At 40.3% G+C, this 27,575-nt stretch overlaps 1 protein-coding gene across 1 annotated transcript in view; it reads right to left on the bottom strand.

The window, feature by feature from the left end:
* Positions 1–25,906, bottom strand: part of LOC142143269 (calpain-8-like) — a 55,724-nt gene extending 29,818 nt beyond the window's left edge. The window contains exons 1-10 of the mRNA XM_075200981.1: positions 25,768–25,906; positions 20,690–20,934; positions 19,432–19,501; positions 17,303–17,421; positions 16,295–16,428; positions 14,041–14,221; positions 13,734–13,775; positions 11,572–11,613; positions 10,613–10,687; positions 667–752 (exon numbers count right to left, since the gene is read on the bottom strand). Coding sequence (XP_075057082.1) covers positions 667–752; positions 10,613–10,687; positions 11,572–11,613; positions 13,734–13,775; positions 14,041–14,221; positions 16,295–16,428; positions 17,303–17,421; positions 19,432–19,501; positions 20,690–20,920 — 980 coding nt within the window. The 5' untranslated portion in view covers positions 20,921–20,934; positions 25,768–25,906. The remainder of the gene's footprint in view (positions 1–666; positions 753–10,612; positions 10,688–11,571; positions 11,614–13,733; positions 13,776–14,040; positions 14,222–16,294; positions 16,429–17,302; positions 17,422–19,431; positions 19,502–20,689; positions 20,935–25,767) is intronic.
* Between the last annotated feature and the right edge of the window lie 1,669 nt (positions 25,907–27,575).

The raw sequence follows: 27,575 nt of genomic DNA, 5'->3' as shown, positions 1-27,575 counted from the left end.
ATAAATACATTTTTGTTTTTATCACATCTTATATATCTTTATAGATAGATGGGAGATAAACGGTTAGGGATATCGAAGTGCCTTGAAAGCTACATAATATCTTATTATACATAAACACCAAAATCCATTCTCTGTCATAAATATTAAAGTAAATATTTCTCTTGACTTTACAGTGATGACAAAATTATGTGATTCAATTTGAATTCTATGTATTCCTACATTAATTTAATCTAAAATATGATCTGAGCTTCATCTATCCTAATAATATAAAATCTGCTTTAACAAAAAAAAATGTTGCTAAGCGTATAAGCTTATATTAAGCAGATCTCATTCATGGCTGACTAGTGGACAAAAAGTCCCCTTTCTCTGTGACTAGTGCACAAAGCAAGCCTCGGTCTTGGTAGCTAATGTACAAATCAGATACTAACTCTAGTGGCTAGTGTACAAATAAGACCTTGATACTGGTGGTTGCTGTATAAAGGACATTTTAATTCTGGTGGCTAGTGAACAAAGCACTGAAACTACGGTGGCTTGTGTACAATGCAGATCCCAAACTTAGTTGGAAGTGTACAACACAGAATTCAGTCACCAAGAATAATTCTGGTGGCTTCTGCAATTGTCAATTTTGACAGTAACTCTGCTTTCAGGACAAGTCAAATATCTTACTTATCATTCCAGCTTCCTGCCCATTCTCCATGACCCCATGGATTCCATATACGAATTAATTTCACAATTCCTTTCCTAAATTGGACCTGTAAAAGAAAATATATATTAGATAAACGTGAAAACAGTATCCAAACAATGTGTTGGAGTAGTATTAGTAGCAACCATATTTTTATTCTTTTTATTATATTATATATTATTATTGATGAGGATTTGTAAGTTGCCTCAGTGTGTTGCAGCGATGGACAGTGGGGCAAAGAGATCAAACATAAAACAAGGACCTACAAAATCAATGCAGAAGACAAAACAAAATGTAGAGAGTCTTTGCCTATCCACCAGCCCAGGGTGGCCTTGGTTCTCTGGGCTCCCTCATTATTGCCAGCTGCATAGGTCTGGCAACATACCCAGATCACTTGCCAGTTGAATTGTGGACTTACTGTCTGCCACCAGCCCCCAACAACAGACACTTCAGCCTAGTCTGTGCTCCGTTGTGACCTGTCTGATCTCCTCCAGACCACAGAAGGGTACTGCCCTACCTGATCACCAATAGAGTATCTGCTCATCCACCGGTTATGCCACCCACCATGTCTGCTGACCCAGCTCCAGGACCTTGTGTAGGCATCCTGATCCCGCCAGGAGCCTGCCTAGGCAGAGCAGCTCCCACACCCGTCAGAAGTAGTGTGGAAACCCAGACCATTCGCGTGTCCCTTGGCTGGTACCTGCAATACCCATGCTGCCTTAGGCCACATTCTTGGTCTGCATACCAGGCATTCTTCAATTGTATCACCATCATCACCATGTATCACTACATCAGTGGGTAGCCAACCTGGCACACACTATAATACCTGACCCCCCCCAACTTTCCACTCACCCTGAGCCACATTGTGGCCCTAACAACTACAGACACTGGTGCACCAGTTGGTCTTCCTCTAACCTGAGGCCTCTCATGTTACTTCAATTGACCTGGCCTGCGACTAGACCCCCGATTTGGGAATCTCAGCATCCCCTCACTCCCAACTAAGGAAGACCTTCTCCCTGACTGCTTGTCAGTCTGGTGGAGAACTAGACATGAAGCAATGAGATTTCCAGCACTCAAGCTGACCTCCCAGCTCCTAGTGGATCCCAATGTTCCGGCCATCCTGCCAGAGCCACATCTGTCATGGCCTACATCCACACCCATAAGGCTGCTGTCCACACCTCATATGATTAATCCATCTGCCAATTCACAAGGACCCTTGTGGTTGCTAAGAGCTCTGCTACTATGTATCTCTCCTTTGCTGACTACTATTCATGTCTCTCCACTGCCCCATCACCTGGTCCACACCCCAAACTACACACACACGCACTAGAATGTAAGCTCTCACAGGTAGGGTCCACTCTTCCTCATGTCTCACGTCCGTCCTCTATCCATCTTCCTTGTATGTCCCCTGTCATGTATGCTTTGTTTTGCGGCGCCACATGAATGAACCCTGATGATGAGTTTATATACATTTATGCAGAGCTGTGTCAAGACTTCTTGCCCCTGTGTAGGAAAGCTCACTAAAGTTCTGTTATTATACTGATTTTAAGGACGGGTTTAAGCAAAATTCAGGTTCAAACTGAAAATGCCCTTTAAAAGAAAACGCTTAGAACTCCAGCTCTGTACATACATTTCTATTTGTTATTTCCTACCCAAAGATATGTCTGTCTTCCTTTGTTCTAAACCCCCTTTTAAACAGCAGAGTTCTAAACATGAAAGTAAGGTATTGCCCTCTGCTAGCCTGAAAAACTGGTTTTGAGCTTCTTTGATATATCCACTGAGACTTGTTTGCAAATCGCTAACAATTGGTTTAGTCTGCAGGGTATTTTTTGTTTAGGACTAAAGTATTCTGAGCAGATGGCATGTTTACAGACAAAGCATATTTTTGTGCAGACCACACAGGGGCAAACGCAGGATTTCTAGAGGGGGTTTCCAAATATGTTCTTCTGAAGAAACAATGTACATATATATATATATATATATATATATATATATATTTATTAGGGATGTGCACTGGCGACTTTTGGTGTCTCGTGTTTTGTGTTTTGGATTCGGATTTTCGTGATATTTTGGGTTCGGATTTGTTTTGCAAAACACCTGCCGAAAGGTTTTGGTTCGGATTTAAGGTTTTGGATTCAGATTTTTTTTGAAAAAAGCATAAAAAGTTCAAAAATCAAGTTTTTGTGCTTATTTTCACTCCTACGCTATTATTAACCTCAATAACATTCAATAACAAGCATTTCCACTAATTTACAGTGTATTCTGAACACCTCACAATATAGTTATTAGTCCAAAACGTTGCAACGAGGTATCTTTCTGGACTGCGTAGTGGAGTGGTCCCCACAATATAATAAGAAAACCATCAACTGGTCTGAATCGCACCGAATAATGTACCTGGACTGCGTAGAGGAGTGGTCACCACAATATAATTTAAAAACCCTGAACTTGTATGATTCGCACCAATAAATGTACCTGGACTGCGTAGAGGAGTGGTCACCACAATATAATAAGAAAACCATCAACTGGTCTGAATCGCACCGAATGATGTACCTGGACTGCGTAGAGGAGTGGTCACCACAATATAAATTAAAAACCCTGAACTTGTATGATTCGCACCAATAAATGTATCTGGACTGCGTAGAGGAGTGGTCACCACAATATAATTAATAAAAAACCCTCCACGGCTCTGAATTCCCCAAAAAAAAATTCTGGACTGCGTAGTGGGGTGGCCCCGGTACCCAATTTGATACCGGGGCCACAATATAATAAATACACCCTCAACTGGTGAGAATTCCACCAAACAAGTATCTGGACTGCGTAGTGGGGTGGCCCCGGTACTAAATTTGGTACCGGGGCCACAATACCTCCTCCAAGTTCCAAGTGTAGTGTTTATAACATATTAACACTACACTAATTCTAGCTAGTCAATACCTCTTGTTTTAAATAATGACAGGGCATTTAACTTTTGATTTAATTTTTTGAATTTATTGACATTTTCTTTTACTTTTTGAACATGGCAAACGACTGCTGAATGGTCACATAATGCCAAAAAAAGAGTTGCAAGATGGAATTGTCCTTGGGCCCTCCCACCCACCCTTATGTTGTTGAAATAGGACATGCACACTTTAACAAACCAATCATTTCAGCGACAGGGCCTACCAAACAACTGTGGCTGAAATGATTGGTTTGTTTGGGCCCCCACACAAAAAAAACAATTCATCTCTCCCTGTACAAACTAAACAGGCTCTACTGAGGAAAGATGTCGACCTCATCCTCAACCTCTGATTCCTCTCCCCCTACAGTGTGTACTTCCTCCTCCTCACACATTATCAATTCGTCCCCGCTGGACTCCACAACCACAGGTCCCTCTGTACTATCTGGAGGGCAGTGCTGTACTTCATTGAGGAATTGATTATTCATTTTTATAAACATCATTCTTTCAACGTTGTGAGGAAACAACCTCCTTCGCCACTCACTGACCAGGTTCCCCGCTGCACTAAAAACTCTTTCCGAGTACACACTGGAGGGGGGACAACTCAGGAAAAATAGAGCCAGTTTGTACAGGGGCTTCCAAACTGCCTTATTTTCCTGCCAGTAACAATATGGACTGTCTGACATGTCTATTTGGATGGTGTCAGCAAAATAATCCTCCACCATTTTTTCAATTGTGACAGCATCCAATGCAGCGACAGTAGACATGTCTGCAATGGTTGGCAGGTCCTTCAGTCCGGACCAGATGTTTTCAGCATCCCCGCCAGCGGCTCTTTTAGGAAAACTGAGCTTTTTCCTCGCAGCCATAGATGTGGAAGAAAATGAGGGTGGAGCTGTTGGCATGTCACGGTCCTCCATTTGCACCACTGTAGACTTGTGTCCGCCGGAAACAGAGACACAACATACGCTTTAAACCGAGGATCGAGCACGGTGGCCAGAATGTAGTCCTCTGACCACCCTCGGATCCTGGCAAAGCGTACGAAGGGCTACATCCACAAGAGCTACATGCTTGGTGTAATCGCAATGGTTTACCAGCTCCTCCCTCACTTTCTCCAGCTGCTTCTGCAACAGCCTGATCAGGGGAATGACCTGACTCAAGCTGGCAGTGTCAGAACTGACTTCTCATGTGGCAAGTTCAAACGGCTGGAGAACCTTGCACAACACAGAAATCAGTCTCCACTGCGCTTGACTGAGGCACATCCCCACTCCTTTGCCTATGTCGTAGGTGGCTGTGTAGGCCTGAATGGTCTTTTGCTGCTCCTCCATCCTCTGCAGCATATAGAGGGTGGAGTTCCAGCGTGTCACAACCTCTTGTTTGAGGTGATGGCAGGGCAGGTTCATGCTTTTTTGATGTGCCTCTAGTCTGCGGTAGGCACTGGCTGAATGCCGAAAGTGTCCAGCAATTTTGCGCGCCACCGCAAGCATCTCCTGCACACCCCTGTCACTCTTGAGGTAATGCTGCACCACCAAATTAATGGTGTGGGCAAAACATGGGACGTGCTGGAAATCGCCCATATTTAATGCCCGCACAATGTTACTGGCATTGTCTGACACCACAAATCCCCACGAGAGTCTAAGTGGGGTAAGCCACTGGGAGATAATTTCCCTCAGTTTCTCTAATATGTTGTCAGCATTGTGCCTCTTATTAAAGCCTGTAATACACAATGTTGCCTGCCTTTGCACGAGCAGCCATTTTGTAGATGCTGCTACTGATGCAGCTGTTGCTGTTGCTGCGGAAGGGGATGCATCTACCCAGTGGGCTGTCACAGTCATATAGTCCTTCGTTTGCCCAGAACCACTTGTCCACATGTCCGTGGTTAAGTGGACAGTGGGTACAACCGCATTTTTTAGAGCACTGAGGACACTTGATCGTACTTCTCTGTACATTTTTGGTATCGCCTGCCTAGTGAAGTGGAATCTCGACGGGATTTGGTACCGGGGACACAATACCTCCATCAACCCTCTAAATCCCACTCCACTGATGGCGGACACCGGGCGCACGTCTAACACCAACATTGCAGTTACAGCCGCAGTTATACGCTTTGCAATAGGGTGACTACTATCGTATTTTGTGGTCATGGCAAACGACTGTTGGACGGTCAATTGTTTTGTGAAAGACTTAGCGGTCTTACGACTTCCCCTCTGGGAAGATGACCGACTAACAGCAGCAACAGCAGCAGTGGCAGTAGTAGGCGTACCGCTGCAGGATTCCTCGGATGAATCCCGTATTGGAGAGGACTCAGTCTGGCTGCTGACTTGGGCTGCAGGACTGAATCTGATGGAGATCGTGGAGGAAGTTGACGAGGAGGGTGTTGCTGGTGTGTATCCAACTGAACCACGGGATTTAGGTGTCTCTGTACCGATGACGGTCCTAGCCCCAGTTCCTGAACTAACCACTGAACTATGAAGGTTATTCAGGTGACGTATAAGGGAGGATGTCCCTAGGTGGGCAAGATCCTTTCCCCTGCTTATTTGAGCTTTACATAAGCTACATATGGCCATACATTGGTTGTCCGGATTTGGATAAAAATAACTCCAGACTGAAGAGGTGCATTTTTTGGTCTTCTGACCAGGCATGACGATGGGCTTTTTCATCCCATGGACATCAGCTGTTTCCCCCCCTGGTGCCTCATTTTCAATAACCACATCACCATCCTCATCATCAAGTTCCTCCACAGCGCCAGCTATATCATCAATAGCCTCCTCCCGAGCCACCTCTTCCCGTACAGTGATGGGAAGGTCAGGCTTGACAACCACCAACACCCTTGGACTCGCCTTGGGTATTTGTGATAATTTCTCTTTAGAAGGCAGAGTTGTTTACTGTTTTGTTCCTGACAGCATAACTCTCTTCAATTTTTTGTAGCGGGGGGGAGGAGGAGGAGGGCTAAGATCCTTGGGTGAAGCTGGACCACTAGTCATGAACACGGGCCAGGGCCTAAGCCGTTCCTTGCCACTATGTGTCGTAAATGGCATATTGCCAACTTTACGTTTCTCCTCAGATGATTTTAAGTTTCTCTTTTTGCTATTTTTAGAGAACTTGGGCTTTTTGGATTTTACATGCCCTGTACTAGGAGATTGGGCATCGGGCTTGGAAGATGACGTTGATGGCATTTCATCGTCTATGTCATGACTAGTGGCAGCAGCTTCAGCATTAGGAGGAAGTGGGTCTTGATCTTTCCCTACTTTATCCTCCAAATTTTTGCTCTCCATTATATGTAGCACAAGATAATGCTGAATGTGTGAACTTGGTAATATTGCAGTACCAATGGGCTTATACTGCAGGATTGGTTTTGCAAATTTTGTTGTAATTAATTTATTTTTTTGTATTTTTTTTTTATTAACTTTTTTTTAATTTTTTAAACACTTGGGAATATTGGGGAAATAACTATGCCCTTAGAAGCACAGAGCACAGGACACAGGACACAGGACCACTGGACTGAACAGGACACAGCACACAGGACCCAGCAGCACCACTGAACTCAAAATTGACAGAGCACAGCACACAGCACCACTGGACTGATACTGCAGAACACAGCACAGCACAGAACTAAACAGCACAGCACGAGATCTACCAGGACAGAGGACCACCTAACACACCCCCCCTCTACCCTGATCAATGCCCGAGTGAAGATGGCGGCGACTAGCGGGGAATTTATAGGATCCGAGTATTGCGAGATCCGACAGCGGGATTATGACTCCGAGCCTCGGTTTCAATTTTTCATTTGGCGCCAATACCCGGAACTGTCTCGGATCCGACTCGGATCAGCAACGTTCGGGTGGGCTCGGATTCAGGAAATCCGAGTGCGCTCATCTCTAATATATATACGTACACACTTTATGGCATGCAGCTAAAGTCCGTTTCTTCGGGGTTGCACCCGTCAGATTCCCCCGTATTGAAACTTTAAAGAACAATTTAGATTCAGACATAGAGCGCTAGCCCTTAGCACAAAAAAACTTATTTATACTTCTAGTCTTATGGCAAACTTGATGTTAAATTTCCCACTAACAAATGGATTCTCAAATAATTAAAATTATATAGGCATCTGGATAACAATTCCCACATACAAATGTGTATATTGTTTATTGTATATTGTTGATATTGCAGTGAAGCTGTTATTCATTGTTCTTAAAATGTAGCCAGGTGGGTTATGGGTATAAGGTTCCAGGATACAGGTGAGGGGGCTGTAGCTATATTCATTCTCCCCCCTCCTTTCTCTACAAGAAGCATGGAACAGCTGGGCACCCTGTGACATCACAAAGTAGTGTAAGGGGTTAATTTCTGGAGGGTTAACTGTTAACTGATATTTGGAGGTGGGAAAGGCCAATTAGTACCCATTGTCCTCCACAGGATTTCCTGAGACATTCTGTCTGCGAAACAGCAGTGGAACTCCTGTGGAATAACAGCTCATCTCCACTCCCCCTCCAACCCCCTGATCCAGCACCCATCAATGTTTAAAGAGGAGAGAGCCAGGTGTTTGCCCACGGAGGGGAAAGCACTATGGAAATTTGACCCTAGATATAAGGAGCCACTCTAGGAGGGAGGTGATGTTCATCCTGTGATTTGATTCCTGGAAGGTGCAAGATCTGATGTTGAGTTGCCGTTCTCTACCAATGAAACACATTGGCAGATCCATGGGTGGTCAAGTCAAGACAGTCAGGTGACTGTATCTGCTAAAGTTAGTGGTGTAAGGGACAGATAATATGGCAAACCTGCCTGGCATTTATTTACTGTGTGTATATAAAATACTAGTGATTGTTTTTATCACAATAAATGTACTGTTGCACTTTTCTAACTGTATTTGCCTGAGTAACTCTAAGGAGCATATTCAATTCTTTGAGAAAACTACCATAACAATGTTTTTTACGCAATAACGGTAATAGTACACGGAGCGCAAGATTTTTGGCATTTCCGCCGACAATTGAATATGCCCCTAAGACCCTAAAAGGTATTGGGTAGGCTTCCCTGGCATAGTAAGGCACCCCTGGGTGGCCAGCCAGCGTGAAGTGGGTAGATTTGGGCCAGATAAACCGGGTATCTTCACATTTATCTATAGGCAGTATATGATATTAGGAGATATGCAGTATGTGATATCAGGAGGTATGCGGTATGTGATATTAGGAGGTATGCGGTATGTGATATCAGGAGGTATGTGATATCAGGAGGTATGCAGTATGTGATATTAGGAGATACACAGTATGTGATATTAGGAGGTATGCAGTATGTGATATTAGGAGGTATGCGGTATGTGATATCAGGAGGTATGCGGTATGTGATATTAGGAGGTATGCGGTATATGATATTAGGAGGTATGCAGTATGTGATATCAGGAGGTATGCGGTATGTGATATTAGGAGGTATGCGGTATATGATATTAGGAGGTATGCGGTATATGATATTAGGAGGTATGCGGTATATGATATTGGGAGGTATGCGATACATGACATTAGGAGGTATGCAGTATATTCTCCTGTGCTGCTCCCCACTTATGGAATTCCCTTCCAGGCTCAAACAAACTTTCCCACAGCCTTCAAATCTGTAAAAACCCATCTCTTTATTAGCGATGACCTTATCCCAGATAACACTATTCACAATAATACACACTCACAGCCGTCCCAATCTCCACTCTGAGCCACACTCGCTCCTCCATACCCTTTTGTTTTCAGGTCTGCATTTATTTTGTCCACCTTGTATGTTCCTGTTTTATCTATGTACTGTTTTTCCTACTGTACGGTGCTGCAGAGCACTGTGGCACCCTACAAATCTACGATAATAATATTAATATAGGATATTAAGAGGTATACAGTATATGATATTAGGAGGTATGCAGTATGTGATATTAGGAGATATGCTGTATTTGATATTAGGTAGTATGCAGTATATAATATTAGGAGGTATGCAGTTTGTGATATTATTAAGTATGCGGTATATGGTATTAGGAAGTGTGGTTATCATATAGAAATAACTTCTTGTAGAAATTTTATTTAGTGGCGCAGTGTGCCGCTGTATATCATTGCAAATGTACTGATTTTTGATATTGTGTTGTATTTTTCTATTGGAAATGTATTGATTTCTGAGGCTGTATGCCAGGTAGGAGGACATTTGGCTTTGTAATTTCTGAAGCCAGGAAATGTTAATCCCATGCTAATTAAGTCTTTTATTTTGTAAGTGACCAAGACCTCTTTTAGCCTGAATGCACAGGAGCGGCTTGTAAGGCTTTCATCCTGTGTCTGAGAGATAGAAAACAGCAAGTAAGTTAGGAAATCACAGATTGATGTAAATGTTGTTAAAATTTAAATTGCGTTGTCTCCAAGTCTAGAGAATATTATATCCTAAGGGTAACCATTGGAGGTAATATCTCACACTTTGTGGTGCCAGCTAGGATCAGTGGGCTGGGTTACCTACTGCCAACATGTGTGTCAGAAACTGTATAAAAAGATCTCTGTTTGAGTATGTAATGTATTATTCCATCTGTAACTCCTGGAGATCACTAGTACCTCAAACTAGTGTGTAACGGTCCTTGTTAGGACCTCTTGAGCTAATAAACATCACTGCTTAAGGATCAATATATCCGATTGGGAATGTTTTTGGGGTATTATAATGTAGATGCCACTATTCTGGAATGCCGATGTGTGACCAATTGCACCTGGGAGGGGTGTTCTCTTTATTGTGTAATGTAGTTACATGTTCTTAAAAATATTGCAATCATATTAAACAATCTATCATTCCATACATTTTAATAATACTTTACCACCACTTAGATGCACCTTAGATTTATAGGTTAAGCAACACACTTTTTAATATTAAAGTTTACAACCTAATAAAACTATGAAACACACACAGTAGTTGTCACAATACATATATGTTAATAAGCCATATTCTAGCTTTAATTATCAGAAGATCTGCAGCATATTTTCACATAGAAAAGGAAAAACATTTACCTGCACAATGTCCGTTATACAGTACGCATGCCGGTCCACCAGGCCATTATTCAGATATACGTTTTCTGCCAGTTTCTGTGGGGAGGAGATGGACAGTAAAATTGCGTCTTATTTTCTTACTTAATGGCTTCAGAAAGCACTCAGTGTACGTTTATTTATAATGTCTGTGTCAATGTTAGAGACATTTTCAAAAGCCTGAGCACTGCAACAAAATAATGTAAGCGATAGATATTACCTAAAAATGGGAGTAACCAGGGGCCCGATTCATTAAGGATCTTAACTGAAGAAACTTCTTATTTCAGTCTCCTGGACAAAACCATGTTACAATGCGAGGGGTGCAAATTAGGATTCTGTTTTGCACATAATTTAAATACTGACTGTTTTTTCATGTAGCACACAAATACTTGATAGCTTATTTGTACACTGAAATTTAAAGTTGATATTTGTGCGCTACATGAAAAAACAGTCAGTATTTAACTTATGTGCAAAATAATAAACAAATTTGCACCCCTTGCATTGTAACCTGGTGTTGTCCAGGAGAAAACGTATATTTTTTTTTGCCTTACTTTCCTTAATGAATCAGGCCCTATATATTCAGTGGCTAATAAAGTACAATATAATAGGTGATGTGAGATTGAGCTGCGCAGCACCCAGCGACTATGTTAATTTTAATATAACGCTTCCAAACACCGCCATAGCCAACATCACTCCCATAGATCATATCGAAAACGTTCTGAAAGCGTTAGTTCCCTCTCTGTGTATAATGTTTCCAGGACAAACTTCAAGACAACCATCGGTTGTTTATAAACTTAAACCTTCAGATCCTTCCTCATTGGTTCAACGTTTTCAGAACAAAAACAAAGTAGACTTCTGGTCGAAAAAATAGCCGGACACAAAGCTTAAGGATTTCATTAATCTCTAGTCTATACATATCAATGTAAACAATGAGCCATGCTTACATTGGTTGGTAGACTGCTCTTCCGGTCGTCTGCTTTTTCATTCTGCAATTAATAAAAAAATAATTTAATTTATTTATGTGTTCAATATAATCAGGATAAAATGTAAAATATTCCCATGTTTTACCAGAGAACAGACTTACACATTGTGACCAGTATTTGCTCATCTATGTAATAATTATAGGACAGTTAGAAGTATGACGACATTCGATTATTCTATTCTTGAACTCACAGATTATAATTTTGAGTTTGGCTGCTAATAATTTTATATTTACAAGTGCAAGTGATTTAATGATCGCCAACAAATATCTTTTGAGAGATACAGTTCAATTGTCACCTTATTAGACATAAAAGGGTTATTTATGGAAGTGCAAAATTGTGTCTCTCGCCCTACAAATGCTACCTTGCACCCAAATATATGCCAGGGGCATGGATTTTAGTTTTCAGACCTCGGATCCGGGAGATACGGAAGCAAGCTCTATAAATGAGCAGACAGGAAGAAGCTAGTAGCGTGAAATGTGTCATAACACCCAGCGCAATGATGCAAATGGCGACATCATGTCATAGCGCCATCAGAAAACAGAATTTGGCATCATCACGCTGGCTTCTGTCTAACACTTCTCTGTCTGACCAGACTTAAAGGAGATTACCAGACTTTCTCTCGAGTGCGAGAGATCACTCACTATTTCTGGAATCACCGAGACATTCCCGGAGAGTCGGGAAGAATGAGTTTGCCTATTGACAAGAGGAGTTGATGAAACAAGCTGGTTTGATTGACAAGTTCCTTCCTGCAAGGGCTAGGCTCATAAATGAGCCCAGTTACGTATCCACATGCAATAAAGAAATTTTGTTGTGTGATAAGTGATTATTTAAATGAGATTTAATAGAGATCTAATCTTCAAACCTTCAAGCGTTCACTGAAAACCCACCTCTTCAGACAAGGTTATAATATTCCTCAACCACCATCTTAATCTCCCTAGGTTACCTATTACCACCCTCTACATAGCTAATGCAAGACAACAACCCTCTGACCAACATAGTTGTGTGACTGATCACACAGCCCACTCAATACTTTTACCTTTGCATTCTAGCTGGCCCAGTGTGCGATATGATGTATCACATGCCCTTGTGTTTCAAACTCCCATTGTCCCATAGATTGTAAGCTTGTGGGCAGGGCCCTCTTACCTCTCTGTCTGTATGTATTACCCAGTATTGTCTTATTAATGTTTGTTCCCAATTGTAAAGCGCTACGGAATCTGCTGGCGCTATATATAAATAAATGTTAAGGATGACGATGATGATGATGATGATGATCTTGAAGCCAAGACTTGGCCTATGTTTTCAAAAGGACATCTCAAGGTACACTTCAGACATGAAAATGTTTTTGTAGGCACATTTCCACTAATGTCATAAAAACATTCAAACAAAAGCAAAACTTAAATGAGGATAATATGACCATTATATTTGAAGACAAACGTTGGAATTAATATAGTGGATGGTCTTACATCGGTAGTTCGGTTGACCTTAAAGTGATGTTTTTACTCTTTCCACTATGATAATCTCCAGGCTTACCCAAAAAGAAACAAAAGGTCACGTAGAACGCTTCCATTAGGGCAGTTATAAAGTAACGAAGGCATTCTGTGAGAATACTTCTTGTTATGGGCAAAGTGGGCAATTAGACATAGTCTCACGAATATAAATGTACTGTTCCTCTGCATACTATGCAGTTGGTAATTGAGCCCTTCTGCATAAGATAAGCCACAATGTTGCTGCCAGACAACTTCAAATGACATTTATCCTAAACAGAAGGTGGACAACTCTTTCCTAGTAGAAATGGATAAATGAGGACCAATAAGACAAGGTCCAAGGCAGCTGTTTTGGGGACTGTCAGAGACATTTCTTTCAGTCCTTTCAGGTCACCAAAGACCTTCCAAGATCTGGTTTAGACCAAGGCTTGGCTTCATTGAAAACCATATTGGGAGATATCTGATAATTGGGAGATAAACCACAAGTCATTAGAAGTCCAACTACTACAGGTCTTATTGCTACATCTAAACAATTTCAAACATTGATTAAATATTTCCATTGTTAATATGCCATCAATGACCTTCAGATATTGGTAATTACCTCAAAAGTTAAAAAAGATTATTACAAACTGGTCTCACCAATGTTGGGACACTTGAACTTCGGTTCCTGGGCGCGATATCCTAATAATCGAAAGGGAGCAATGATGAGAATAATGGAATCAGCATATTAGGACATTAACTTTTCCCACACACAACATGATGCTTAGTCTAGTGGTCATTTACCACCTAGAAATGTACCTCTGCAACAGCTCACTGGAGCCCCCTTAAACACATTTTCTCCTATTTTTTTGCTAAAATCACATAATTTATAAAGTTTTAGAGGATCAGGCAATACTTGCTGTATACTAAAAGCTTGTAAGAACTTTTCACTTCCCCATCGCCGTACCCGAGTGTCATTAATGCAGGCCATCAATGTGTCTCTAGTCGCCGTGCTGACCATGTGCCAGAGGTCATTCTGAGGCACACTGTCGCTCTGTAAGTCAAATGTCATCGTCACCCCTCCTGTGAAGTTTGCAAAGGCGTCTGCGGGATTCCCCCAATGTAAGTTTTGGTATGAACCCAGTAATCTAGGACAGAAAATAAAGAAATATATTTAGTGAATTTGTAATTCCATTTTTTACTTTTGTAGATGTGGTCAAAGTGTGTCTTAAAAAATTGATGAAGTGAAATGAAATCAAGGCAAATAAAGAGCAGGGTTGAATAACCCCGATCTCCTTTCAGCTCCTCGAGCAGAACTTCCCAGCTACAGTCTTAACTGCAAACCTGTCTCTGCATTGCTCTTTGTCTGTCATCCTTCTCGTCTTTGGTTAAGTTATCTACTCTGCAGAAACCTCTCCTAGATCAACTCCTCATCTGCAGGTGTATGAAGTATGAACAGTAATGGAGCTTGGACAGGAACGGCTCTAAAAGCCTTTATCTCTCCAACCTGTTGTTCTAGGTAAATGTGAGACCACTATTTACAAAGAGAAGAGTCCAACAAAGAGTCCAACAATAAAGATAAGAGGAAGCTCTTCTGATGCCCTAGGTGGCACCTCTCCCTTCCTAGGACGCAGTGCCTCCCCGATCGGAAGTTGCGCCCCACACACTCTCCTCACACCACTTCTTAGCTTAGCAGGTGGGAGGTGGGGGGCTGCATCTTCTGCGCCTACTCCCAGCCCATTATTTATGTTTAGAAGCAGCAGCCGGCAGCTTTACAGGTAAGAGCTGGCAGCTGTTGCTCTTCTATGTCAGTGGCCAGGACCTCATTTATAGACGAAACAAGGACATTAAAAGGACAGGCTATCTAGGGTCCTGGGTACTTGGAGCAGCTTCTGATTCCGTACACTGCCACACGCTCACTTCAAAGTTGAAGCACTAATAAGGAGTTCCTAGAATCTCCCATAATTTATTTGGGGCTCAAGCTTTTAGCTTTGAGGCTACTTCTCTCTGGACCTCACTGCTTCATACAGTCCATCAGGCCTTAGCTCTACAAATTTTCAAAAGTAGATTGAAGACTTATTTGTTTACTGAAGCGTTTCATTAATGCCCCATAATTTAAAAAAACAAACCAAATAAAAACAAATGCTTAGCCCTCTCTTCTGTACTCTTATTAATTCTTCATATATTTGTTTTGTTTTATGTTTTTTTAATCCGCAGCTGTAAAGCTATATAAATAAAATTATTATTATTATTATAGGGTCACTTAATGGTAACACATTGCACATGCAATTAAGGGACACAATAACTTTTAAATGTGCATAGACAGTAGAACCAACAGCAGAATGTTGTAAAGTTACTTAATTAGATGATGCTATCAATATATAAAAGACTCTGTAATGCGAGAGTAAAACTGAAATCTAAGTCAAACGTATATATATTATTTTTTTCCATTGTGTTTTTGATTGTTTTAGATTAGCATGTTAAAACCTGCTAATCAGCTTTAATGAATTTCTCGACTTTATAAAGATATAAAGTACGTTTTAAGTGTGTTGTTTTCAAAATTGAGCTGGTCACATGTAAGATGTCAGAATCACTTTCCAATTTGGTGATACACCTGTCTGGCCAAACTGGACAATATCCGGCCAATCAGCATTCAGGTAGCGCACCAGAATCACTTCCAGAAGATATCAGGGCTTCCAACCAGATCTATGAACAAAGCAATAGGAATCCAATCGGTTCCGATCTCGTTATTATGGGGCATTAAGCTCATTTTTGGGTCAAACATGGGACAACTTTGGGTAATTTGGCCAGTATTACTGGTGACGTTGTGGCCGCCTGTATTAGAAACACCTATCTGTTTTCATTCTTTATGATGCGGCAAATCAATGGATTTAATCTTTTTCTGAAGTAGCCTATTTAATAAAGATTAACAAGTAGATGTTGAGAGTTTGACCCTGGACTAATTTTTCCGTAGACTTTATAGAGGATTATTATGCAGATTGTAGAAGTGTTTCCTTTGTGTCCTTTCCAATTGGTGAACTGCACTTTACCCGATATAAAATTGTTGCGATCTGACTTCAGATTTCATCTCTTACAATACATCATTATTACTATAGAGTACAGACATGCATTATTTAATAATTGGTTCTTAAAGGATGCAGCTGCTTTTTGTTTTTAAAATCTACAGGTTAATGAATAAAAAAAATTAATAATTAAATTACTTTGCATATGCTTTTTCCAAAAGGCACGGCCAGAATTCATTTTGGCAGGACGGTCTAACGGAAAAGTATTGGCCATTGAGAAACGGCAACAAGTCATCTATCACAATATCCACCCATTCACCAAGGTGCCACAGCTGAAAGAAAACCAAAACATTTTGGAGAATATTAAAGATAGCAAATCTTTAATCAAAACAAAGGAATATAGACCTGATTAGGAGTTAAAGAATAAAAAATACATTTATTGTGATATAGAGATATATGTATGTTTGTCATAAGAGAAAATACTGAAAGATGAGTGTAGATGTGATTTATCTCTTAGATAACTGTAGCCATGGCACACCGGGGAATTTTATATATATATATATATATATATATATATATATATATATATATATATATATTGTGACAAAGGATTCTAAAGGAGGACACATGTATTTAGCTGGCAATCTGCAGAGAAAGGCTCATTCAGAGTTACACATTTGGACAGCAGTGCACCTAGCTGAAAGATAAACAGCTGGTGGACATATGTGTGACAAAATAGTAGTATGAAGTCTGATTTAACTTACATGCTTTGAAAGTGTCTTTTCCCACAAATACAGCAGGCTGACAGGTTGTGTCAGCAGTCAGAACAATCAAACAGAAGCAGCTGATAAAAACTCCCTTTTAAAGGGAAGGTGGGAGTGTCACCTGCCCACCAAATTAGGGCTGTGGGAGGGGTATCAAATATAAAAACCTGTCTGTTTTCATTGTTCAGGGTGACTGATGCTGAATAAGTCGGCCGGTGTCTAGAGTAACAAGAAAGTCTATGGAACTTTTATGTTGTCAAGTACTTTTCCATTCTGACATTAAAGCAAAGTAAAAAAGCAAGAAGTCGTTCACAAGTGTTTGACCAGAAGTGTTTTCTATATTTAAACAGATAAACAAATATACGGCTTTATTTTTCCCATTCTGACAATGAACAAAACTACTATAATGAGTAATAGTAACAATAATTACTGCATCTCTTACTCTGAAATGGAAGATTCCGGCATAGTTTGTGGTGAATTTTTGACTTGATGGTATGATGTCCTTCATTAAATTGGGGTTCAGGGTAAGAGCTCCCATTGCAGATAAGACCCAGCAGTCACCTGTAGAGCACATCATGCATGTTCTGGTTATTCATGTTGTATTATGCAGACTCTCCTTGGCACACAGATGGGCACTTGCCTTGGTATAATGAAAACTAATATGATAAGATCCTGTGGCAGACATGGTCTCTGCGGAATGCGTTATGTACAGACGGAATCAACTCATTCTACTCTGCGTCGTGGTTGGGGGGGAATCTGCATGAAAATGTAAGGCCAAATTCCCCTCCCAAATTCATAATAAGATGAGGATATCCCACTACCGTTTGGAATATTTTGCTCATTTCTAGGTACTACATTGTTCGTGTCATGCCCATTTACCCCCCTTTTTATGCATTCCAGGATTTTATTTCCCTTTGCAGCTGCTGCCTGACATTGAGCTGCAGCTTAGCTCTCTGCCAACTAGCATTCCATTTAATGAATATATTACGGACATTCCGTGACCCAGTTTGCCACTTTGCCTAATTCTTTCATTAGAAAGTTACTATGCTGTGGTGTAGAGTTCGGTTACAAAGCCCAACAATGGGGTACCACAAAGCACCTTGGATTTGAACTTTGAGTCCGTAAATCTCAGTGTTATACCCAATGCTCTTGGAAGCAGCTTCTGCAGACTAAAAGTGCCCATATGCAGAGATTCAGAAGAGTTGTTAAAAAGTGCACTGAGCAAAGGTGTAAACATCACATTTAAGTTTAATTAAATAAACGTTTTAGATTTTCTGCTAAAATGCTGCATGGATTAGCCCTATCTATGGCCCTAACGTTTAATAAAACAAAACACATGCAATGTACAGTGCACTCCTTAAAATAAAAATCCTCTATGTGGATGTTTGCAAAGACAGCATATCTCCTTCTCAACTTCCATAGGCAACCAGCCCATACTGAAAAGTGCAGGGTCTCTTTCTCACCTCCCTGGACGGTGAGAGCTGTGGCAATTAACAAGATCCGGACACTTGAACTGGGTTCTTTGCCACCCCAGTGGTCCTGGTACAATGGCTAGGGATCTCTAAGACCACTGCCCAAAGGAGGAAAATAAAAGACACAAAAATTTAGAAAATAAACTTTAAAATTGAATAAAATAAACCAAAACCCTCAGTCACCACGCTGGACGATTGTGATTGGCTGGTTATGAAAGGTAATCCTGGACAGCCAATAATAAGCATCCTGCATGGGAAAACTCTTTGATTGGCTGGGCAGGGAAGGGGAATCTGGGCTATGCCCACTTATTATTATTAGTATTATGGGTGGGTTGTTTACTTTTGCTGTTGTTAGGTTGTGTGTTTTCATTTTGGACTATGACTGATTTTTTATTTAGCCAAGGAGGTGAAGTATAAAAATAAGAGATTGGCTGTCAGGATTCTGAACCTGGGGCTTCTGCCTCTGGGATCCAGGAGCTATTCAGCAGCCAGAAGAGCTGCAGTCTCCAGAGGCGTGACTTGCCATTCATATCATCATGTGGGCAAGCTGTTTTCCTCTGGAAAATGTGACAGTTGGCATTACACCTGTGCACCTGCTGGTTGCTCTGCAAACTATGACAGTTAATTAATTCTCCCTGTGTACCTGCTGGGTGAACTGGAACATGTGACTTGCTGGGTGGTCTGGAAACTGTGACAGTTATTTGCAGTCCTGCTGCGTGACCTGGAAACATGTGACTTGCTGGGTGGTCTAGTAACTGTGACAGCTATTTGCAGCCACATATCAGCTCATCTCACGAGGACCATGCCCAGCAATGTAACTTGGATGGAAGAAGTTATACATATATTGTAGTTTATAAAGAAATTCTTTAGTTACTTTAATATAGTGATTGATAATATAGCTATCTATTCATAATACTCCATTGTTAAAATTTCTACATGTAGTATAATCTATAATGTAATTTAAGGTTGTCGCCAGGTTTCTCTAGTAATGATTTATTTCTGCTGTATGTCGGAGACAAAACTTTAAAAACTGTAAAATTACAAATAGCAAAAAAATAAGAAAGAATAAATAAGATCTGGAGCATAAAATATTCCTTACCAAGTTGTGTTTGTTCAATGTCAAATAAACTGATGTCATCCACAATGAATTGTGGATTTCTACATAGGTCCTGTAAAAGTAAATGTCGTTCTTGTCAAACAATTCGTTAAGAGTTTAAAATATCTAAATTAGTATGTCGGTGAAGCATTATAGCATTTTATACTGAGCATTATAACATTCTATTAGGCAGTATATAAATGTAAACCATACTATTGTGGGCTCACACTTCTGTATTCTTTATGTTAATCCTGGTTATTGGTGCTAAAATTCTTTAACTTGGCATGTTTATTTTTCCTAATAGACAAACTCTGCCGTGCTTAAAGTCTCATGACGTTACAAGGCTCTCAGCCTGGAATTAGGTTGCACACTCCTGCAGATGCAATCATTTACTTTCAAACTCCAGGCTGTGAGCCCTGGAAAATCATGTGCATTACACACACTGGAACATGGTTCCATTGCACAAGTAAAAAAAAGCCCAAGGAGATGTTCTTCAATGCTAATAGGAATATTGCACTAAGATAAAAAAATATTATTGATGATAACCATCAATATATATAAACAATTAATAGAGATTTGAAGACAATTTCCTATTTTTTAACTACCCATTATTTTTTGCGGAAGAGGTAAAAAAAATTATGTATTTGTAGATTTAAAATGTATAACTTGTTTAGAACATACTTGCCAACTTTTCCTTGTTGGCTTCAGGGAGATCCCGGGGGAGGTGGGTGTGTGGGGGCTTGGCTTGATGAATCGCAAGATAATACGATGAAGCGATATTTGCGTCATTAAGCCCCGTCCCCTGCCACTTATCTAAAGCGGGGGCGAAAACCGTGAGGTTTTCCTGCTCTCCCGGGAGCCCGGGAGGTCTCAGAGAAATGCAGGAGTCTCCCGGATATTCCAGGAGAGTAGGCAATTATGCGTTAAAGAAAAGCAGCTAATGAATTTCTAGAGACTGAGGTGTTTTTACATTTCTGTCTCCATTACTGAAGTCATGTTGTCTTACCTGTCAGTCTTTAATTAAATCTTGGTCTCCATGAAAATGGCCACCTCCATAGGCAATAATACATGGACAATTTCTGAACTGTGTCATCATGCCACAGATGGTGAAGCCAACCACGTCTTGTACTGGCTCATCATCAGGGAGAATGCCAGACTCTTCAGGGAGTGAGGGAGATCACCCCTATTTCAGGGAGTCTCCCTGACATTCAGGGAGAGTTGGCAAGTATGGTCTAGAAACCAAAGGAGACAAAAGACTCACCAGTGGTCTTTTCCATTCTATGCCTTGTGTATTGAACTCCACACTCAGTCTGGAGCCGATAATATTCACATTTGCAGGGAAGGCTTCATCTGTAAATAGGAGATTCTTCTTCAGATGCGATTCTCTCAGCGTCACAAAGTCCTGAGAAAAGAACTTCCGAGGATTTTCCAGAGTTCCATTCCTGGTACACACCTGTGGCTTTGGCTGAACGTTGCTTCTTGGATCGTTCATGTTTCCTCCAAATACTGAATTACAGTTTACAATATCAGTATATTATTCAAGGGCAAGTGAAACCACCATTTGACATTAAGATATATAATAATACCTGGAGGGATTATGTTATGTTTTAACAGTTATTTATATAGTACCTACATATTACACAGAGTTTACAATCTATATTCCCTACCACACACAGACTAAGGTTAATTTTTTAAGAAGCCAGTTATGCTATTGTTCATGTCTATGGATTGTAGACAGAATCCAAAGCAACAGAGGAAACTCGCACAAACACAGGGACAACATACAAGCTCCACAAATATAGGGCCCTGGTCAGAATCAATCATGACCTCCATGCTGTGAGGCAGCAATGCTAACCGCTGCACCACTGTCCTGTGTTAAAGGAGATGACCCTTTAACACGGCAGACACAGAATGACCACCAGCTTGCCAGAATTGAACTCTGTGGATTGGTGATGTCACAGTAGCTCAAATGACTGTAATCTCCGTTTTATGACCTGTATGAGATGCTGTCAGACCACTGTCGCAAATAGGTGGGAGGAGCTTCAGATATCTAATATCTAGTGGAAATACGAAGGAAAACATTGAGATGTAGATTCATATATTATGTACACCTGATCTGTTCTTTGTTACTTTTCATTTGTGATAAAAAAAATTCCACTTGAAATAATTATTTTCGTGTTTTATATTTTAATGGATTCAAAATCTGCAAAACATCCACAATCTGTCAAACTCTGGAAATGTGCTGAATTGTTTCACTCATTTCTACCTCTGAATGAGAGGTAGATTTTCAGATTTTCCCTTTAGCTCTTTCAAAATCTATTACACCTAAACAGTCATAGGCAAAGGAAGCTGAAGCCTTATTTTAATGAAAATATTTTTCTAAATAAAGCTTGTTAAGAAGTGGTTAGCAATATTTTTCCAAAACTAAGAAAGAATATTGGAAAGAGTACTCATGTTTAACGTATTAGTAATCCATGGTTCACACAGACTTCTGCGGCATTTCTAATAAATTTATAATTCATGAAAATAAGGGTAGAATAAACAACGTCAAACAAGCATTTACAGTAATACTCATAGGGGGCGATTGAATTAGATGCAAGTTATTTTACTGCGTGGAATGTTCCGAGAGCAATTCAATTACAAGACCCCCTCGCTGCTCATTATGATTAAAAATAGGGTTTTAGGAGGTGTGAGCAAAAATGATCAAGGTACTGCAGGTATTGCAATTAAATGACCCTCGGCAGAATCAATACAGTAAAATAACTTCTAATTGAATCACCCTCATAGACTTTAAGCCCCTACCTTGGGCTTAAAGAAGCACATGCCTAGATACATTTAATTGTAACATTATTATAAGCTGGTGCTCAATAATTAGTAGAGCAAAATTGTAATGATATTAATATGTCCTAATTTTATTATCAAATGTATTGCTTGTATCAATTCTAACACATGGCTTTTCACCAAAATATTGGGTGCAGCTAGTGTGGGGTTTTGGCTCCTTTTCAAGTAGGCTCAGAAGATTTCAGCATCATTAACAGTCAGATATTCCACAGGGAAAGGTTTAAACCTAGTCTGGCTGGCTATTATTATCATCAAAACAAAAGTTCATCATGCTTTCTGGTCTGAGGACTGTCAAATAAACTGTCGACTGAGCACTAACTAATAGCAAAATAAAAACCTAACTGTCACGAACACGCTCCCAGCTACCGTGACTTTGGGGTGTTCGCTGTATGAGGTCACACACGATTTCAGCCCGCAGTCTCTCTCTACCTATCACACAGGTTATAGACCTATGGAATCACCCCCAAACACAGCGATCTCACACCCCCCCCCCCCCCCAGACAATTTAAGTTTTTCCACCACCTATTGGTTATGGGTAATAGGACCCCAATTCACTTCCCACACTGGCACACAGACTTCTAGAATTGGCTAGAAAGATGGACAGCTTATCAATGTGGCTTGATTTCCCCAAAAAGTCTTGACCTGTGGGTAATTCTTCACACATATATCCCAGAGAAATAACTCCCCCTTCCCCCTACCTGTCATTCACAACCCTGGTGTGATTTCTGCTCCTCAGTATGGAGGTCTCCCAGATTTCCCAAAATATGAACTATGACAACATTTTCCTTTGAAGATCATATTTCTATATACCTGTATAGGCTTTTACATGCTGCCTACCAGGATCTCCAGCTGTGATCGGCCCCACAATGTCTATTCAAGTGTCCAAAACTCCCCCCCTGTCTCCCAGCTGTCTCACAGTAGGAGCCCTTTGAAGATATCACAGGTGACCCACTTATCTTTTCACACTGGAATGTGCAAAGCCATCAATTACATTTACATCAGACTCTCTCTTTACATTTTACACTTTCTACACTTATCAATGCACTCATTTGATATAACATATTTACACTGCAGTTATGATTTTATCCATTATAAATAACTGCAAGCTCTCTATGTTCATGACACTAACTATATCCAGTGTATTCTACCAACACTAGTCAGAATCTCAGGTCAGGTCCTAAATCAATTTTACACCAACAGTTCTACAGACACATCCTTCTTTTAAGGGATCGCCACCAACCCCCCATAACTAACCACACATACTGTATATAAGTTTACAGAGGGTGTATTATGTTTGAGCAGTTGCCAGAATCAGATTTTTGTCCACCCACCCTGTTTCTATTCAAAACTTATGTGCTGCAGAAAATGTTTCATTTGTTATAGAACTTTGCTGATTCTTTGTCTATGCTTAATTTATTTATTTTTTTGAGCAGTAATGCGTCTCGTGCATTGCATGTTATGCCTCTAAGGTGGCTGACTTTGTATTTTGTGTACGCTTCAGTAGTATTGGAATTGTACAACTACATAAGCACCTGCTAGTTTCAGATAAGGAAAGATGTAGAGAACAAACCATCTGTAAACTTCACTATAAGCCTGTACTATACTCCTTACTGTCTAAAGGAAAAATACATATATTTGTGTTGTCCAGTCACTATGTCGGTGGTGTTAAAGACTGCTCAGTTGTTCCAACATTGATAAAGCATCTCAATGCAATCACTTAAAAAAAAATATAAAAAAATAAAAATTATATAAACTTGAATACGTTAAGGATATGTTATCTATTGGGTTATGTGACTGGGTGAAATACATTCTGCTTATTCACTTATTTAAAATTGCATAACAAGCAAATAAGGAAATACATCATCATCAGCTCCTATGACATGATATTTAGTTCTACTGAACAAGTTTATTAGTACAGTCTGGAAGGAACTCCTGTTAGTAATTGTTATTATTGTGTAGAATTTTACTGCTGTCTTTGTTCAACGACAAAGTTCATACCTGAGGCTATGTTACTCCATGTCATGCCAGTAACCCTTTATTTGAAACACGCCAAACCAGAAATACAGTGTGTGTCTTCTACCTGCAGAGAGGCAAGCAGTAATCTGCTTATAAATGCTCTACGTACTATATATATATATATAATACATCAATAGGGCAAAGGACAGGTGTGTTTATACAGGTTTAAATCACTGGAGACTATATATACACATAGGACACTACATATCTCTAACGTGAGATAACTATTTAACACTAGACATGATCAAAATCCAGTTCTATTTTATTTGAAATAGTAATATTCACTGACCTGCACAGCTTACACAATAATAGCAGATACAGAGATTTACGTTTGTCCTACTGGGCAAGAGAAGTTGCACTGTACAGCTGTACATACAAACAGCATAACAACAGATACTGAGATCACATGCTACGTACTGTATAATAGAAGTGTTAGCAGTACCGTGCAGTTTTCTATGCTGTACATAAGATAGTGAGTTGCATCCAACATAAACCAAAATGCAGAAAGTGGTTCTGGGTACTGGGCATCGCAGTGGCACAAGGGTTAGCATTGCTATTTTACGGCATTCCACCCACGTTTTTTAGTTCGACCAGGGCACGAGTTTGTATGTACTCCCCATGATTGCGTGTATTTCCTCCCGGGTGCCCTGGTTCTCATACTGATGGTGTCAGTATGTGTGGTGGAGAATTTAGACTGCAAGCTCCACTGGGACACAAACTGATGTAAATGATTAAACATTCTCTGTAAAACATTATATAATTAATTGATATCAATAACACTGTTGTCCTTACATAAAATAACACAATAACAACAGAAGTTATTTTGTGTCAGTTTTATTTTTAAACCAATGTAGATCTGAAATATTTGGATACAAAAGTGAAGTGAACCAAATAGTGAAATCAAGACCGTTTCTTTACAGTGAAGTTCCATTAGTGCTACGCTACATCAGATGCAAAATATATAATCTGCACTTTCAACAATAATATTCAAATATTTACAATCTTTGTACAGTAGCCCAGGCTCAAAGAGAATAACTGATGCTATCTAGTGTAAATATTGTAAAATAAATACTGCATAATATTGTACAGCAATACAAACACATATACACATAGTTATATATAAGAAAAATAACAATACCCATAAAAGCATATCATGTTTTCTCCTGCTATACCATATCAGATATATAAGTAACACAAAAATACTTGTAACATCTGAGAATTCATGGCAAATTCATTTTACTAGCAATCTGCAGAACATTGCCTCTTTAAAACTAATCTTGACAGATATATCAAACTAATAAAATAAAAAAAAAGGCCCAAATTGTAATTTCTGTTACCCCTTACTGCCTATGTTATTTGCACTTCTTAAAAAAACTTTAATCTACTACACACACCCCTTTCTTATGCCATTCATAATCAGAGTATTAACCCTTGCCTTGCACCTTCACCAGACAGTATCTTAACGTTCAGTGTGATACTTACTTGTACTCTCTCCTTTCAAGTCTCCTAGAAACAACAGAGGTAATGCTTCATATACAGTATGTTATGTATCTGTCTGCTCTGAAGGAGTTTCTCTGTAAAAGCCCTGGAGCGTAATGTGAATGTGGGTAGGTCTGCAGCTGAAATGATATAGTTCTGTGCACAACAAAATAGGCAATATGGGGTTTTTCCCACCAGAACGAATAGTATTCACAAAGCTGATGCGTCATGACATGTCATAATCGCCCTGGAGCAACCGGTTTCAAATGACACAGAGACCAAAATATGCACTAACTGAGCATTAAAATGATATTTACTCTGATAAAGCATTGAGGATAACATAGTTGAGATTATGTTTATTTTATTTTTTTCTGGTTTACAAAATACCTGTGGGCTAGATATATTTGTTCAGGTGAGTACAGGCTATTAATTTACTAGGAGATATTTCTAGAACAATGCCACATTCATGTAACAACAACTTGAATGATCTTTGTATTATATTATGGTCATGTGGTTGCTCGCTGTATTGTATGGTGGTCACTAGAATGTTATCTGAATTGTATATAAGTCACTAGAATGCTCTCTGTATTGTATATTGGTCACTAGAATGCTATCCATATTGTATAGCAGTAACTAGGATGCTCTCTGTATTGTACATTGGTCACTAGAATGCTCTCCGTATTGTATGGCAGTCAGTAGGATGCTCTCTGTATTGTATATTCATCCCTAGGATGCATCCTGTATTGTATGGTGTAACTAGAATGCTCTCTGCATTGTATATTCATCACTAGGATGCTCTCTGTATTGTATATTGGCCACTAGAATGCTCTCCATATTATATAGCAGTAACTAGAATGCTCTCTGCATTGTACATTGCTCACTAGAATGCTCTCCGTATTGTATGTGTCACGATTGGCTTACTGGAAATAGATCCCTAGGCTCTGCTGAACATAGCTAGGCCCGCCCACGGGCGCAGAGTCTAACAGATAGGTGGCTTTCACCAGGAACCCCCGCAAGGACATATGGTTTTAGCGGCACCAAACCTGCAGGTCGCGGTCCCGAAGGTGAGTGAACAGCAGAACGGTGTGGAGGAACCAAGTGAAGCAGGAAGAAACAATGGAACCCACAGGTAAGTGGTATAGATACAGGAACAAGAACAATAATATGCTGATGGTCAGCAGCCGATGAGTCGCTAGAAGAATAGGTGCTCTGCAGAGTAACAATGGGAGAACAGGAGCTGGTACAATGGTGTACTCAGGAGTAGATAGTAGAGGTACTGGAACAGTGGTAGTTCAACACTGGGCATGAGCTGAGACGAAACTGAAGAAGCGGAGGTAACTCAGGACAACAGCTGATGAGTCACAGATGTAGTAGCCACTCAGAGAGTGAGAGAACAGAGGCTGTCATGATGAAGTACTCTGGAGATGGTAATAGAGGTACTGGAGCAGCGATAGTTCAGTACGGCCACAGGCTGAGAGCAGGCTGGAGTAGCGGAGGTAACTCGGGACAACAGCTGATAGTTACAGCCTGAGTAGCGGCTCAGAGGGGCAGCAGTGAGAGAACAGAGGCTGTCACGATGAAGTACACTGGAGATGGTAATAGAGGCACTGGAGCAGCGATAGTTCAACACAGGCCACGAACTGAGAGCAGGCTGGAGTAGCGAAGGTAACTCGTGATAGCAGCTGAGGAGTCACAGGTGTAGTAGTGGCTCTGAGTGGTAGCGATGAGAGAACCGGAGCTGTCACGATGAAGTACACTGGAGAATGGTAGTAGAGGTACTGGAGCAGCGATAGTTCAACACAGGCCAGGAA

Source organism: Mixophyes fleayi, chromosome 3 (assembly GCF_038048845.1).
Source record: "Mixophyes fleayi isolate aMixFle1 chromosome 3, aMixFle1.hap1, whole genome shotgun sequence".
Classification (NCBI taxonomy): Eukaryota; Metazoa; Chordata; class Amphibia; order Anura; family Limnodynastidae; genus Mixophyes; species Mixophyes fleayi.
This window is presented reverse-complemented; position numbering and strand designations above follow the sequence as displayed.